This window comes from Symphalangus syndactylus, chromosome 10, assembly GCF_028878055.3.
Source record: "Symphalangus syndactylus isolate Jambi chromosome 10, NHGRI_mSymSyn1-v2.1_pri, whole genome shotgun sequence".
Lineage (NCBI taxonomy): Eukaryota > Metazoa > Chordata > Mammalia > Primates > Hylobatidae > Symphalangus > Symphalangus syndactylus.
The window spans coordinates 59,304,926-59,321,833 of record NC_072432.2 but is presented as its reverse complement, the minus strand read 5'-3'; the positions used below and the strand labels follow the sequence as shown (position 1 = coordinate 59,321,833).

Sequence of the window (16,908 nt, the reverse complement as noted above, 5' to 3'; positions counted from 1 at the left end):
TGCTGACACTTAGAACAGTTCTCACTGGCGTTACATGCCTGTGAGGGTGCAAAAGGAACATGTCTTTATTCATCCTATGTCTACACTGCTGCAGTACCCCTGTGTGCGCTAATTTCATGGACCCAGATGGCCACCTCCAGGGAGCACACAGACAGACCTGCTTGCTGATTCCAATCACCTTCCCAATCTGGAAGGGAGTTCTTCTGATGGGCACTGACTTGTTCTACTTTAATGCACCCCTCAAATTTCCATAGGTTGTGTGGCCAGGCCATTGATTACTGCCTGTGAGTCAGTAAAAAAAACTCAAACACAAGGGCTTCCACCACTGTTCAGTTCTGCCATTACTGTAAAACAAACAAGCAAAAAAAACAAAAAACAAACAAAACAAAAAAACTGCATGCAATTCAGCTCATGTTGCTGATATGTTTTTACTTTCTTTGATCAAAGTAGCAGCCATCCAAACAGAATGTTGTCCATTCACTTTGGAACTGCCGTCTGTAAACCATGTAACTCCTTGTTGGTCAATTAAGAGCTGTTCATAGTGCACTGTCCAAGTGTCCAGTAGAATCCAGCAGCATCTCACACAGTTCCAGAGTCAGCCCTAGGGGTAAAGAGACTCCCTGCTTAAGAGTATCTCCTTTGTGCATTCCCCAGGTAGCACGAGAGCAGACCTGTCCTCAGTCTGGGTGGGCACCATCTGATCAGCTGCCAGCATGGCTAGAATAAAGCAGGAAGGAGAAGATGGAAGAGCAGACTTGCTGAGTCTTCCAGCCTTCGCCTTCTGACTTAAAGTTGCAGTTCCCACCACCCGCTCTTTAGGTTCTATTAATTGGCTGAAGTGGCTCACAGAACTCAGGGAAACACTTATGGTTAGTGGCGTATTTTAAAGGATATTGCAAAGGGTACAAATGAAGTGATGCATAGGGTATGAGGTATGGGGGAAGGGGTACAGAGCTTCCTTGCCTCCCTGGGCACACCTCCCTCCAGGAACCCTCACATATTCAGCTATCTGGAAGCTTCCTGAACGCAGTCCTCTTGGGTTTTTATGGAAGCTTCATTATGTCAGCATTCCTTCCCCCAGGGTATAGTGCAGGACTCTTTCTGGGGAGAGTTTTAAGACCCACAATCAGAAAGGTGGGGAACAATTAGAATCCTGCCTTGGGGCAGGTGAAAGGAGGGCAGGAGAGAGATTCTGTTTCCTGAGGCCTAAGACACCCAACATTATAACAAAAGACCGTGACTAGGGCTTTGGGAGTTATGAACCAGGGACTGTGTACAAAAACCAATATAGTATCATAACACCACAACACTACACTGTAGTCTATAAAATGTACAGTAGCATTATGCCTAAAAAAATTGTATATACCTTAATTTAAAAATATTGTTAAAAAACAACTGATGATCACCAGAGCCTTCAGCAAAGTGCAGTCTTGTTGCTGGTAGAGGGTCTTGCTTTGATGTTGAAGGCTGCTGACTGATCAGGGGGTAGTGGTTGCTGAAGGAAGGGGCGGGGTAGCTGTGGAAGTTTCTTAACGCATTTATGCTGGAGGTTGCAATTTTTTGAATTTTTGCATGAGTGAAAAATCAGACTTTGGTGATGACCTTGAGCAGTAGGATATAAATAACTTCCACATGCTTAGCGTTCCAATAATGGAACACTGGGTATAAGTGGGTTTTAAACAGCAGTGAAGTTTGCCACATCAGTTGACTTTTTCTTTCATGAAAGCTTTTTCTGTAGCATGCAATACTGTTTGATAGCACTTTATCCACAGTAGGACTTCTTTCAGAATTGGAGGCAATCCTGTCAAATCTTGTCACTGCTTTATCGACCATGTTTGTGTAATATTCTTAAATCCTTTGTTGTTATTTCAACAATGTTCTCAGCCTCTTCACCAGGAAGTAGATTCCATCTCAAGAGACCACTATCTTTGCTCATTCATAAGAAGCAGCTCCTCATTTCACAGCAATTCAGTCAGATCTAAAGGCTCCACTTAATTCTAGGTTTGTTTTTTTTTTTTTTTTTTTTTTCTGTTTCTACCATGTCTGCAGTTACTTCCTTCGCTGAAGTCATGAATTCCTCAGCATCATCCATGAGGACTGGAATCAGTCTCTTCCAAACTCTTGTTAATGTTGATATTTTGACTTCCTCCTATGAATCACAAATGTTTTTAATGGCATCTAGAATGGTGAATCCTTTCCAGAATTTTAATTTACTTTGCCCAGATCCATCAGAGAAGTCATTATTTATGGCAGCTATAGTCTTAAGAAATATATTTTTTAAATAATAAGACTTGAGAGTTAAAATTACTCCTAGACTCATGGGCTAAAGAATGGATGTTGTGTTAGCAGGCATGAAAACAATATTAATTTCTTTCTTTCTTTTTTTTTTTTCTTTTTTTGAGATGAAGTCTTGCTCTGTTGCCCAGGGCTGGAGTGTGGTGGTGTGATCTTGGCTCACTGCAACCTTAGCCTCCTGGATTCAAATGATTCTAATGCCCCAGCCTCCCGAGGAGCTGGGACTATAGGCAGGTGCCACCACACCTGGCTCATTTTTTTGTATTTTTAGTAGAGACGGGGTTTCACCATGTTGCCCAGGCTGGTCGTGAACTCCTGAGCTTAAGTTATCTGCCCTCCTTGGATTCCCAAAGTGCTAGGATTATAGGCAAGAGCCACCACACCCAGCCATTAGTATTAATTTTTTTGTACATTTCTGTCAGAGCTCATGGGTGACTAGGTACGTTGTCAATGAGCAGTAATATTTTGAAAGGAATCTTTTTTTCTGAGCAATAGATTTCAACGGTGGGCTTAAAATATTCAGTAAACTATGCTGGAAACAGATGTAATGTCATTCAGGCTTTGTTGTTTTATTTATAGAGCACAAACAGAGTAGGTTTAGCATAGTTCTTAAGGGCCTAGCAGTTTTGGAATGGCAAGTAAGCATTGGTTTCAACTTAAAGTCACCAGTTGCATTTGCCCTTAACAAGAGAGTTAGCCTGTCCTTTGAAATTTTGAATACAGCATGGACTTCTTCTCTTTAGCTCTAAAAATCCTAGATGGCATCTTCTTCCAATAGAAGGCTGTTTTGTCTATATGGAAAATCTGTTGTTTAGTGCAGCCACCTTCATCAGTTATTGTAGTTAAATCTTCTGAATAATTTGCTGCATTTCCTGCTTTACTTTGTACTTAATATGTGCTGGAAATGGCTTCTTTCCTTAAACCTCATGAACCAACCTCTGCTAGCTTCAAACTATTCTTCTGCAGCTTTCCTCACTTCTTCAGCCTTCATCGAATTGAAGGCAGTTGGGGCTTTGCTCTGGATTAAAGCTTTGGCTTTAGGTAATGTAGTGGTTGGCTTGATCTTCTGTCTAGACCATTAGAACTTTCTCCATGTCAGCAATAAGGCTGTTTTGCTTTTTTACCATTTGTGTGTCCATGGGAGTAGCACTTTTAACTTCCTTCAAGAATTTTTCCTTTGCATTCAGAATTTGGCTGACTGGTGTAATAAAAGGCTTCGATTTCGCGCTTCTTTGGCTTTCCATGTGCATTTCTCATTAAGCTTAACTATTTCTAGCTTTTGATTAAAACGAGAGTTGTGGAACTCTTCAGTATTGTTGTGTTTTATGATGGAGGGAACCCCAAGTAGAGGGAGCCTGAGGAATGGCTAGCTGGTGGAACAGTTAGAACACATATAACATTTATTAAGTTCATTGTGTTATATGGACACAGTTTGTGTTGCCATGAAACAATTAGAATAATAACATCAACCATCACTGATCACAGATTATCATAACTGTTGTTATAATAATGGCAAAGTTTGAAATAGTGTGAGAATTACCAAAATATGACAGAGACACAAACTGAGCACATGCTATTGGAAAAATGGTGCCTATGAACTTGCTGTATGCAGAATTGCCACAAACCTTTAATTTGTGTAAAATGCAGTATCTGCAGAGCATAATAAAGCGAAGTATCACTTTTTTAAAATGTAGCACGATAAAATGAGGTACACCTTTGCTATTCTCCCTATCCAAAAAAATCCTACTGTCTGAATTCTGTGTTTACTGTTCCTGTGCATTCACTGTATGTGTTTTTATTCACAAACAACAATTAGTTTTGTTTTTCACTTTTAATATCATGCTCTAACGTTGATTGTTTTTCTGTGAACTCTGTAATTAATGGCAAGGCATCTTTCAACAAGAGAAAACTTATTTTTAAATATTAAGAAAAGTAAAAAATATTTTAATAGGCCATTAAAAACTTCAGTGACTCTAACTTAACTAGCCTAAGTAGTTAAAAAAAAATGTAGAATAAAAATTTCCTCCTTTTCTAGGATTGCATATGCTCAGTGCTCTGGATGGCTTCTTACTCTTGTTCTTATTCCTTGTCCTCCCATTTCTCACCTCCTCTTCATCCTCTTCTCTTTCTCCATGGTTTTGAGTGCTTACACACAAACACACACACAGGTGCATATATATATTTGAAGATTGTTTTGTTGAGGTGAAATTCACATAATTATAGCATCTTTATTTTTTATGGCTGAATAATATCCTGTTATCTGTCTGTAACACTATCATTCATCTGTTGATGCAGTTTAAAAAATTATTTGATGAGCATTTGGGCTCTTTCTGTCTTTTGGGAATTATAATTAATACTGGCATGAATATGTGCATGCATCTATTTGCTTGAGTACCTGGTTTCAGTTGTTTTGGGTATATACCTAGGAGTGGAATTGCTGGGTTATATGTACGTTTATGTTGACTATTTTCCGTAGCAGCTGAACCATTTTATGTTCCAAGGAAAGTATTTTTCCGTGTTCTTGCCAACACTTGTTATTAATGTCAGTCCTACTTATCCACCTGCTAAGAGGGGGATTTCTTATTTTGTATCAACGTCTTTACTAACACACATATTACAATCCCTTTTGTTAGCAAATAAGTGCATTTGCACAATCTGACTTTTTAAAGTTCTGCTTTTATTTTCTGTATTCCTTAGCTGGATTAGAGATGATTAGGCTTTGGCATTTACTTTTGTACAGGTAAGGCTATTAGCTAGAAGGGTGAAAAGATTTACCTCAAGATGATGGAGAAGCTTAGACTAAGTTCTCTAACTTGAGTTGAGATATTATAGTCTTGTACTATTCTACAAGACTTCTTTGTTCCTTTCAATAGAATTTGTATGATTTTGGGAGATATGATATATGAGGAGCAGCACATTCAAATCTTATGCTTTTGAACATTTTTTAGGGAGATTAGTTCTTTAGAATGGTGGTCTGTCAACTTTTTTGATGATTCACCCCCATTATGTATATTTACTTATAAATAATTCCGATGTTCAGTGGCCCTTAGCCCTTATTTCAAATTACATTGCATAGTTAAAACTAGGTTTATTGGTAATGATAGTTGATGTAAATTTATTTTAAATAATATTTTTAATAGTTGTTTTTAAATTTCCCAGTAGAACAGAGTAGATTATTATTCTTAACCTCATTGTATGCTGATGACTATTTTGTAAAAGATGCAAAAGTTTCAGATTTTCCATTTTCTTATTTCCTTATATTTGTATTAGCATTATCTTTATGGTTTCTTTTTAGAAATCTTTTTAGCCACTTGTTCATTTTTTTAGGTTATTTAGTTAGAAGTGCATGTATCTAAATTCATGTAATAGCTACACATAAATTGCAGTATGTTGCAGGCAAAATAAATGAGAATATAATTGTTAAGAAATATTGGAGCTTATTTTATTTTTTAGATAAAAACAAATATAACAAAAGTTCTATATTTTATTCTCAAGTTCTTTGTACACTTTTGGGAGCTATTCCTTTTGAGTGAACCATTTTCACAGTTGAATTTAAAAATAATTTTCATATTTGCTGTTAGAAAATTACAGTCACGTGCAGGTAAACTTTTTATTGAAACCATAGAAGCCTTTGCTTGGTTGAAATATGTTAGATTCTATACTCATGCTTAATTCTTACCTTTTAAAATTCTTTACATTAATTTAGGTTTCCAACCATTACTAATTCTATACCTCTAAAATGTACATTTTCCAGTTTTCATTTTTTTTTTCTTTCCAGAAAGAGCTATCTGGTCACAAAAATATTGTGGGTTATTTGGACTGTGCTGTTAATTCAATTAGTGATAATGTATGGGAAGTCCTTATCTTAATGGAATATTGTCGAGGTAAGTATTTTTTTGCATTTGTACTGTAATAAAAAATTTCTCCTTAAATGGGTTACTAGGTATCTTTGTTATTTCCAGGGTAGCTGCTAACTAATTCTGGTCACTTATTGTAATCTTCCCTTTCATTATCTAATTAGGAATATTGTTAAAACATTATTTAAAACCTAGTTATAGTTGCTGCAGTTATGATATGAGCATGTAAATGCAGAATGAGAAAAGTGATATTGAGTTTAAAATAGGAAATCTAAGCAGGTACAGAGTTACAGTTCTTGCTCTCCACAGAATTCTTTTGTAATCCAACCAAGAAGAGCATAATATGTCTCTGTCTGTAATAATAATATGTCTGTAAGATTTTTCCAGCACTCTACTACGTTATTGTAAACATTAAATTTAACAAATTTGGAGGATGCATTTTGATCTATAGACTTTATAAACCTGTTTTATGTAGTCTCTTGGTGGTGTTTGTAAACATTAGAATATAGAAAATCACATTTTATTTGGACCTAATGTGATGTTTTAAAATAAATATTTGCTTGTATAGCATACCTTAATCATCATCGTCATCATAAAAAATTCCTGACATTTAAATTTTTTTTTTTTTTTTTGAGACGGAGTCTCGCTCTGTCGCCCAGGCTAGAGTGCAGTGGCGTGATCTCGGCTCACTGCCAGCTCCGCCTCCCGGGTTCACGCCATTCTCCTGCCTCAGCCTCCTGAGTAGCTGGGACTACAGGTGCCCGCCACGACGCTTGGCTAATTTTTTGTATTTTTAGTAGAGATGGGGTTTCACCATGTTCACCAGGATGGTCTCGATCTCCTGACCTCGTGATCCGCCCACCTCGGCCTCCCAAAGTGCTGGGATTACAGGCATGAGCCACCGCGTCTGGCCTTAAAAATTTTAATGTGTGGAAAGGTGGAGGCAAATATTCTATTTCCTACAAACTTGCAAGGCGTATTTGGCACTTGTGGTTCTAGGGAGCCCTGGTTTACATTTACATTCTCTTCAGACAGTAATGATTGTTAATTACTATCCCATAAACTCATACAGTTTCCTGAAGGTTGTGGAAGAAGAGGGGGATGATGGTGATGTTGGAGAAAATATGATCTTGTTTACTGCAGTATTTTAAGGAGGGAAGGATGGGGGAAATGAAGTGAATCAATGTTACAATACCTACTGTGATGTATTTGTAACTTATTTCCGTACTCAGTATTTAACAAACAGATGTTTCTCGATTGTTTTTTCTTTATATCTTATCTTCTCTACTATAAAGTACTGTACTGTGATCTCTTTTAGGAGAAGATGCTGATTTTTTTCTACCTCTTTTTCCTGAATTCTAGCATTTATAGTGCTGATTCTTAGAGTTTACTCATAGCCCTTGGCTACTTGTAACTTTTAAAAGATACTTGAATCAAGCATAATCATAACCTTGGATAAATTTAATTGTCACTTAGAAGTCATCTTAAAAGAGGAATCAAACGACCTTCAAGTTTTAGGGGCAAATTTTATTTTAAAGTAGAAGAATGATCATATCTGTTTTTTGAGGAATGCATTGTTTTGTTTTAAAAATTTTTTACAAATAGTTATCTGGTATTCAAATCATCAAGCTCTGTGGTATATGAAATTTTAAATTTTTATCAGAGTAATTTATGTATATGGTTTAAAAAGTCAAATAGTTGGCCGGGCGCTGTGGCTCACGCCTGTAATCTCTGCACTTTGGAAGGCAGAGGCGGGTTGATCACAAGGTCAGGAGATCGAGACCATCCTGGCTAACACGGTGAAACCCTGTCTCTACTAAAAGTACAAAAAAAAAAGTTAGCCAAGCATGGTGGCGGGCGCCTGTAGTCCCAGCTCCTTGGGAGGCTGAAGCAGGAGAATGGCATGAACCCAGGAGGTAGAGCTTGCAATGAGCTGAGATCGCGCCACTGCACTCCAACCTGGGCACAGAGCGAGACTCCGTGTCAAAAAGAAAAAAAAAAGTCAAATATCTTAAGCTGTGGCTAAATCAGTACCCTCTTGCCTCATCCCTCTTCTCAGAGGTAGTCCCTTTAAAATATTTGAGGTGTTTCTTATATTTACTTCCATATTTCCACACTGCATTATGTAAAAGGGCATCAGTAATTTTAGTGATTTCCTAAGGGTACAAAAGAGAAAGGACTTAGAAAATCAAGGGAAGTATATAATTCCGTGCATGAAGAGGCTCTTGAAAGAAAGTTTTCTAGTGCTATTTTTGATTTGATGTTTTAGAAATTATCTCTAAGAAAAGATAGGAATTTTACTTCTAGTGTAGATATTCTCAGGCTTTGGACCAAATCAGTGTTTATTTTCCCATTTAGTGGTGTCTGTAGTTGTATTTTTTTATCCTTTTTTTTCTTGGAATTAGTAATTACCTCGTTTTTCATTTGCCTAATTTTCTTCATGTATATTAATATTTTAGTCCCGCATTTTCCAGTAGAAGTAACAATAATTGACTGGGCGCAGTGGCTCACACCTATAATCCCAGCACTTTGGGAGGCCGAGGTGGGCGCATCAAGAGGTCAGGAGTTCGAGACCAGCCTGACCAACATAGTGAAACCCCGTCTCTACTAAAAATACAAAAAATTAACTGGGCGTGTGGTGGCGGGTGCCTGTAGTCCCAGCTATTCGGGAGGCTGAGGCAGGAGAATGGCGTGAACCCGGGAGGTGGGGGTTGCAGTGAACCAAGATTGCTCCACTGCACTCCAGCCTGGGCAACAGAGCGAGACTCCGTCTCAAAAAAAAAAAGAAGAAGTAAAAATAATTATGCAGTATGTTTAGACATTTTAATATTTGTGTTGATTTCATTTTTTCTTCCCTTAAAAACACCCCTTGGGGAGAGTTCGATCATCCTGCTTAATTTTGAACAGCAGTTAGCTGTCCTTCTGGAAATTCCCTTTGCCTCCCTTCTGTCTTGGATTCCCTGCTACTTATGTTTTCACTCTCTAGTTTGGAAGACTATGTTTTTCAGTAGCTTTCTGACTGGATTTTTTGGAGAAGCATTTTTGAAAGCTTGCATATATAAACATATTTTTATTCAGTGCCCACATTGATTGTTACTTTGGCTGGCTAAAACATTATAGGTTGGAAATAATTTTGATCCAGAATTTTGAGGACATCATTCCACTTTTTTCTTAGTGTTGTTGAGAAATTGATGTTATTGTGATTGCTTAATTTTTCTATATGACATCTTTTCTCCATGGACACTTTTAGTTTGAATCTTTCCTTTATCTACAACGTATTGAAATTTCAAGATATATGTGCCTTACTGTGTGTCATTTTTGGTATGCTTTTTGTGGTGTTTTTGTCTTCTATTTTCTGTTCTCTCTTACTGGACTTCTCATTTTCATTCAGATGTTCTGAGCTTTCTAGATTGATAATCCTCTGATTTTCTTTTCTTATTTTCCTTTTCTTTATTCTTTTTTTGTTGGAAGCATTTCTCTGTCTTTTAGCTCTTCTATAGAATTTTGTATTTCTATTATTTTTAATTTCCAAGGACTCTTTTTTTTTTTTTTTTTAAGACATAGTCTTGCTCTGTCACCTAAGCTAGAGGGTGCATAGTGCCATCTCAGCTTACTGCAACCTCTGCCTCGTGGGTTCAAGCAATTCTCATTCATGCCTTAGCCTCTTGAGTAGCTGGGATTACAGGTGTGCACCACCACGTCTGAGTAATTTTTGTATTTTTAGTAGAGATGGGGTTTTGCCATGTTGGCCAGGCTAGTCTTCAGCTCCTGACTTCAAGTGATCCACCTGCCTCAGCCTCCTAGAATGCTGGGATTATAGGTGTGAGCTACCACTCCCAGCTTGACTCTTTCGTGTTCTCTCAGTGTTCTTTGCTAAAGTACACCTTGTTACCATGCAGGGGTGTTGGGGAAAAAAATACACCTAGTTCTTGTTTTAGCTGCAAATCTTTTGTTGTCTTGTGGATATTAATTTCAGTGTATCCATTTTTTCTTTCTTTCCACCCCTGACCTTTCTTTCTTTGGACTCTGTCATCCACACTGGAGTCCAAAGTCAAACTTCAGGACTCAAGTGATCCTTCTGCCTCAGCCTCTTGAGTAGCTGGGATTAGAGGTGCACGTGGCCATGCCTGGCCAATTTTTTAATTTTTAATTTTTTGTAGAAACAGGGTCTCACTTTGTAGCCCAGGTGGTCTGGAACTCCTGGCCTCATGCAGTCCTCCCACCTCAGCCTCCCAAAGTGTTGGGATTAAGGGCAGAACCACTGTGCCCAGCTAATGTTAGTTTTAAATTTTTTTCTTTTCCTTGCTGTATTAGTCCATTTTCATGCTGCTGATAAAAACATACTCGAGACATGGCAATTTACAAAAGAAAGAGGTTTACAGTTCCATGTGGCTGGGGAAGCCTCACAATCATGGCGGAAGGCAAGGAGGAGCAAGTCACATCTTACATGGATGGCAGACAGAGAGAGGGTTTGTGTAGGGGAACGTCCCTTTTTAAAACCATCAGATCTCATGAGACTTGTTCACCATCACGAGAACAGCACAGGAAAGACTTGCCCCCATGTTTCAGCTACCTCCCAATGGGTCCCTCTCACAACATGTGGGATTTCCAGATGAGCTTTGGGTGGGGACATGGCCAAACCATGCTTTCTCTTTTTTTCTTTGAAGTTTTCTTTGGATGTTTTACCTGCTAAGGTTACCATGTGTATTACAGATCAGTTGTACCCTCTAAGTGGGCCATTATTTCTTAATAGAAGAAATCCAGAAAGCCTAAATGGAGTATGCTCAATTTTCTCAATGGAGTATGCACAATCTCTTTTCTCAGATGAATCAATTAGATAAGTTCCTTTTTCTCCCATGGGGGAGGAGAGCTTTGGAAGGGCAGAGAATAGAAGACTAAATACTCTCCACTTACTTCCTCTGTAACAGCTAATTGCATTAGATAAAATTGTTTAACAATTAAGGTATTTTAGTAAGGGAACCTATATAATGTATACAGTTCAGGGACATTGGTTTTTATTATGTAAGGATAAAACTGTATAGAGAGTAAAAGAATATGTTATATAGCTCATATCTCCTTACATGGTTTTAGGTATTCAATGTTTAGCATCATCTTTTTTCAAGTGTACTCATCTTTTGTCTTTGTAAATTCGTGGTTTGGTACTGCTTTATTTGCTAATATTTTGATACATAGATTTAAAGAGAAATTAAAGGTCTGATTAATTAGACCTAAAATACTTTAGGTCTCAGATTTCCAGAAATCAGTATTGGTATTTTGAGCACATTTATATTATTTTATGAATAATTTGTGAATAAATTATGAAAATTTATGAATTCTTAATGTATGTTTTTAGGAAGTATTCTACATATGTTTCCATGGATTATATATCTGTTAGTATTTGCTTAATTAAAAAAATTCCAAAATTCAATAGCATAAAATAACATTCATTTATTATCACCTGTGTATCCATGGGCCAGCTGCTTTCAACTTAGCTTGGTTGGGTGGCACTGCAGATTTTGGCAGGGCTTGCTCACATGGCAGTGGTTAGCTGGGATTAGTTGGAGTAGCTCTGCTTCACGTGTCCGTCATCCTCTTTCTGACACTAGCAAGCTGTCCTGAGTATGGTTTTCTCATGTGGATGATAGAAACATAAGAAGGCATGTAGAAGCATATGAGGCCTCTTAAGGCCTAGTCTTGGGAATAGGACACTGAGGCTTTTACCTTTTTCTGTTGGCCAAAGAAAATCACATGACTGAGCCCAAATCAAAGAGCAGGAAATTTATCTGCCCCATTTATTGGGACAAACTGCAGAGTTACATGACAAAGTGCCTGTAAAAAGTGAAGTTTGAAAATTTAGGGCCAGTAATGCAATCTACTACAGATAAAATTGAATAATCTTGTTGTATTAGGGTTTTCTAGAGGGACAGAACTAATAGGATAGATATACATATAAAGGGGAGCTTTATATGTATATAAAGTACTAACTCACGAAATCACAAGGTCTCACAATATGCCATCTGTAAGCTGAGGAGCAAGGAAGCCAGTCTGACTGCCAAAGCTGAAGCAGTTGGAGAGATGTTCGAGGGCAGGAAGCATCCAGCATGGGAGAAAGATGTAGGCTGGGAGGCTAAGCTAGTCTAGTCTTTTCATGTTCTTCTGCCTGTGTTTTATTCTGGCTATGCCGGCAGCTGATTAGATTGTGCCCACCCAGATTAAGGGTGGGTCTGCCTTTCCCGGCCCACTGACTCAAATGTTAATCTCCTTTGGGAACACCCTCACAGACACACCCAGAATCAGTACTTTGCATCCTTCAATCCAATCAAGTCGACACTCAGTATTAACCATCACCGTTGTAAAAATACAAAAGGCATATTATCAAAAATTTAAATGTAGTAATAGGTTGTATTTATGGTTTTTTTTTAACTAAGTGGTAATATGTGTACTCAGATAGGGAGGTTGTTGAACACCTTTTTAAGAGGTTAGAAAAATGTTGGTTTTTTAATGTTAGCGATGAAATTTGGCAGAGTGTAAAAAGCTTTTGTTTTGGAAATGATACCTCTTTGGAAAATATGGAAAGAGTTGAGAGTTGTAGGCATTTTTATTTTATTTTATTTTTATTTATTTTGTTTTTGCAGTTGCAAGATTTAATAGAGTGAAAACAGAGCTCCCATACAAAGGGAGGGACCCAAAGAGGGTAGCTGTTGCTGGTTCAAATGCCTGGGTTTATATCCTGATCATTGTCCCTCCCGCTGTGCTCTCAGGCGATAGATGATTGGCTGTTTCTTTACCTCCTGATTTTGCGTAATTAGCATTTTAGTGAGCTCTCTTTACTACCTGATTGGTCAGGTGTGAGCTAAGTTGCAAGCCCCACGTTTAAAGGTGGGGTATCTCATTTTAAAAGACCTTCAGTATATAACGTTTGATTTCCATGTCTGATTTTTTACCTTTTTTTATTAGAATACCTTCTTTTAAGCTTTATTTAATTTTCAGAAAACTCTGATTTTGAGTAATGAAATTTTATTTATTTCATTTGAAATTTAGCCCAAATATAGTTTTTAGTTTTCTCTAGGGACTTGTTTTTTATGATTGAGGATTTCTACTTCAAAGGTCTCTGGATAGAAGAAAGGGAATTAAAGTTTGTTTAAAATTTATTCTGCTTATTATAACATTGAAAGTTTGGAAGAGGTAGATTGCGTTCAAGCTTATGATTTCTTTAGCTATGATATGATATTTCAAGGATGTGAATGTACACCAAGAAAGCATTTTTTTATCCTGTTTAATTATTCTTAAACTAGAGAAGCCTGGGTTTAATTAAAAGACAGGGAGTCTGCCAAATGATGGAGTGGTGGAAGTTGCTGCATGGTCAGGTGCCCCAGTCTTGTGAGATAATCTGAACAAATTACACTTGAGTTTTCTGAAAGTTGGGGATTCATAGGTAAAATTAATGTTCTTTTTGCTTTAAAATTCTATGAGAAAAATATTCTCAGAAAAGACAAGATTCCTTAGACAGTAATAATAAAAGGAACAAGTTTATATGTACCTTCTCATAGATTGTAAAATAGCATATGTTCATTTATCTAACCTTGTTAAAGGAAAGTTGCTAGTTAATGAATGCTTTATGTTTTTTTGAATTCCCAAACTCAGTTTTTATTAGACTGATTTCTGTGCGTATCACATATTTACTTGCATTCTTAAAATTTAATGATGATTAACCTTTTGTTAATAATTAGGAATCATTATCAAACTATCAATTTCTATATTGTAATATATAACCTTCTCAGGGCTTAATGGTATATGTGTGGCAATTTGATTGTAGTCAATTATTTTGGTCCATTATCTGTTATCTGGATAGACTTTACCTCTTAGCCCATTTTGACTCTTTTGATTCCCCTAACCCTAGATGAGATTTTTTTGAAAGTCAGATGAGGAAGTTTCTTTGGCTCTCAAGATAGAATCTAAAGTATGGCTGATCCCTGTCTGCCTTGCCAGTCTCATCTCACCTTATTGTCTCTTCTGCTTCCTAGAGCATATCAGCTTTCTTTAAGTTGTAAAGAAAGTCATACTGGCTTTCTTTGAGTTATTCAAAGTCATCAAGCTCTTTCCTAAACTGATGGCATTTGTACATAGTACTCACTATCGCTAGTATATTGTTCTCCGGAGTCTCTGTCTGGTTGATTCCTAATTATCCTTCAGTCTCAAATATCACTTCCTTAGACCTGATCTGATACCTTGTCTTCCTCATCTTCCTTCACAGTTTAAATTTAGGTTTCTTATATAAGTTCTTTCATATTATTATGATATATAATTATTACAATATATCTATTTTTGTGATTGTTTCTACCTTTAGACTGTAAATTCTGTGATAACAGAAACCTTATTTTTGTTCACCACTGTTTGGCCCATAAATAGTATGGTGTTAAATAGCTATTTCTTAAAACCAGTATTATAAGATATACTTTGATCTCAGACATGTTAAAGAAAAGTGGGCAATAGCATTAATAAGACATGTATCTATTTTAAGATGATCTCTTGAGATGTAAAATGTGAAAAAATATGTGTCATTGAATTAATACAATATGATGTAATAAGCATCCTTACATGAGAATTATGAAAAGGCCGATTTCCCATTACTTGAAGCCATAAAGACATTTCTTAATTTGCTTGTGATAGACTTTATTTATTAAAAATATGTCCTCTCAAAATTACTTTTTTGGTTAGCTGGACAGGTAGTGAATCAAATGAATAAGAAGCTACAGACAGGTTTTACAGAACCAGAAGTGTTACAGATATTCTGTGATACCTGTGAAGCTGTTGCAAGATTGCATCAGTGTAAGACTCCAATAATTCACCGGGATCTGAAGGTAAGAACTTTAGAATTCCTATGGATTAAGTAATAAGTTGGAGTTAAAATGTTCTTGGAGTATTTTCATCTAAATCAGTATAAAAACTGGCTTTGAGATTGGTCTCTCTCTCCCCTTCTACATTTCCTGAGGTCATATAAAGAATGACTGTAGATTTGAAACTGTGCTTTACTTGAATTTGAGGATTTCTAGCATGGCTGTGGAGGCAGATTGTGTACCTTCTACCCTGCATCCCTGTTTTCTACAGTAGGCTTCTTTAAAAGGTTTCATTTGAACAGAAATGTGATTTTCATTGACATATGTTAAATGTCTCTCCACACTATTGTCTGTCAGTTTAGCCAGCATTCCTCCTATTTCCTGTAATCCATATTAAGCATCAAGGTGTTCTCAAGAGATACTGGAGGAGACCAAAAGTGGGTCTCTTTTTCTATTTCTTTATAATTTAGTACAGTTTTCTATTATTTTCTATAATTTGGTGGTGGTTAACTTGAAGGTCACTTCATCTTCTGTGGACTCTTGACCTCTTATATTGGTACCCACTTGTTACATTGAAAAAAGTCCCCAAAGAATATAGAATATTCTGGCATTATATTGCTAGAGATATAATTTATAACCACAGGTGTCCTCTTTCCTGCCCACAAGAACACTGAGATTACAAAAATCACTCTTCCTGAATTGCTTTATGCCTAGATATTCCCTTGACTACCCTTTCAACTCCTTCAGGTCTGCTCAGGTTCACCTTCTCAGTGAGTCCCATCACTACAGCCTAACCTGCTATACCTTTTATTAGTCCATATTACTTCCTGTGATACTGTATAATTTGCTTATGTACTACGCCTATTATTTATTTTCTGCCCTCTCCCTCTAGAATGTAAGCTCCATGAGCGCCAGGACTTTTTTTTTTTTTTTTTTTTTTTTTCATTTTTAGTGATGTGTTTAAGCAATTAAAATAGTGCCTGGTACATAGCAGAGTCTTAATAAATATTGAATGATTGAATCCCAGTTCTGACTGATTATACAGAATTTTATGAGAGTTTATTATAAAATGCCTGTAAGATAAAAGAGAAAATGTCACTAAGAATATAGGCTGTTAAACATGAAAGCATCATCTAGAAAACCTATGATGGTAGGAGATAAGGCAGGATTGAAATGCTTAACAGCAGGCCTCTCACCTTAATTTGGATAACCAGTGTAGTTCATGTTAGTTCTTTTGAATATGCAGCTTTTCTATTTCCTCTAATAATTTGGTACCATTTTTTGTGCTGTTATAGTTCATTAATTTTTTTGCATACAAAGTTGATATCTTCAGCTGACTCTTCTTTAAATTCAGAAGACATTTAACTGCATAATTTTGTGTTGTCCATATTTTATATGCTTAGTGCTTTTTATATGTTTAAACTTATGCAAAAATATATGTTCTAAGTAGATTTCTTTCTGAATCTTTATTTTGTACAAATTTTTTAAAAAGTATACTAAAGTGAAATATAGAAGAAAAGTTATGAAACAGTATTTCGATAAAATGGAAATAAATGAATTACTTATATAAGACTATCATAAAAATAAAAGACATTATGGAAAAAACATGTAATAGTAATTTATTAGGTGCTTACCATATTCCAGACTGTTCTAAGCACTTTACATATTTTAACTCATTTAATGTTCACAACAGTTCCATATGGCAGATTCATATTCTAATTGTCCCCATTTTACATAAGGAAACTAATGCACATGAATGGTTAAGCAGATTGTCCAAGGGTCCCTATGCTAGTTAGTAGCAGATTGGGCTCTGAACCCACATTTTACTATTCAAGAAACTGACTATAATGATTTATTTTAATTACTACAACTCTGATCTCCAAATTAAGTCAAATTTGTATTTTTTCAATGTAGTATTT

At 36.4% G+C, this 16,908-nt stretch overlaps 1 protein-coding gene across 2 annotated transcripts in view; it reads left to right on the top strand.

The window, feature by feature from the left end:
* The window catches only part of BMP2K (BMP2 inducible kinase), a 146,236-nt gene that overhangs the window by 54,658 nt on the left and 74,670 nt on the right, over positions 1-16,908 (top strand). For both annotated transcript variants that reach the window (XM_063610340.1, XM_055297215.2), the window contains exons 3-4: positions 6,074-6,179; positions 14,871-15,013. In XM_063610340.1, the coding sequence (XP_063466410.1) occupies positions 6,074-6,179; positions 14,871-15,013 (249 nt within the window). The remainder of the gene's footprint in view (positions 1-6,073; positions 6,180-14,870; positions 15,014-16,908) is intronic.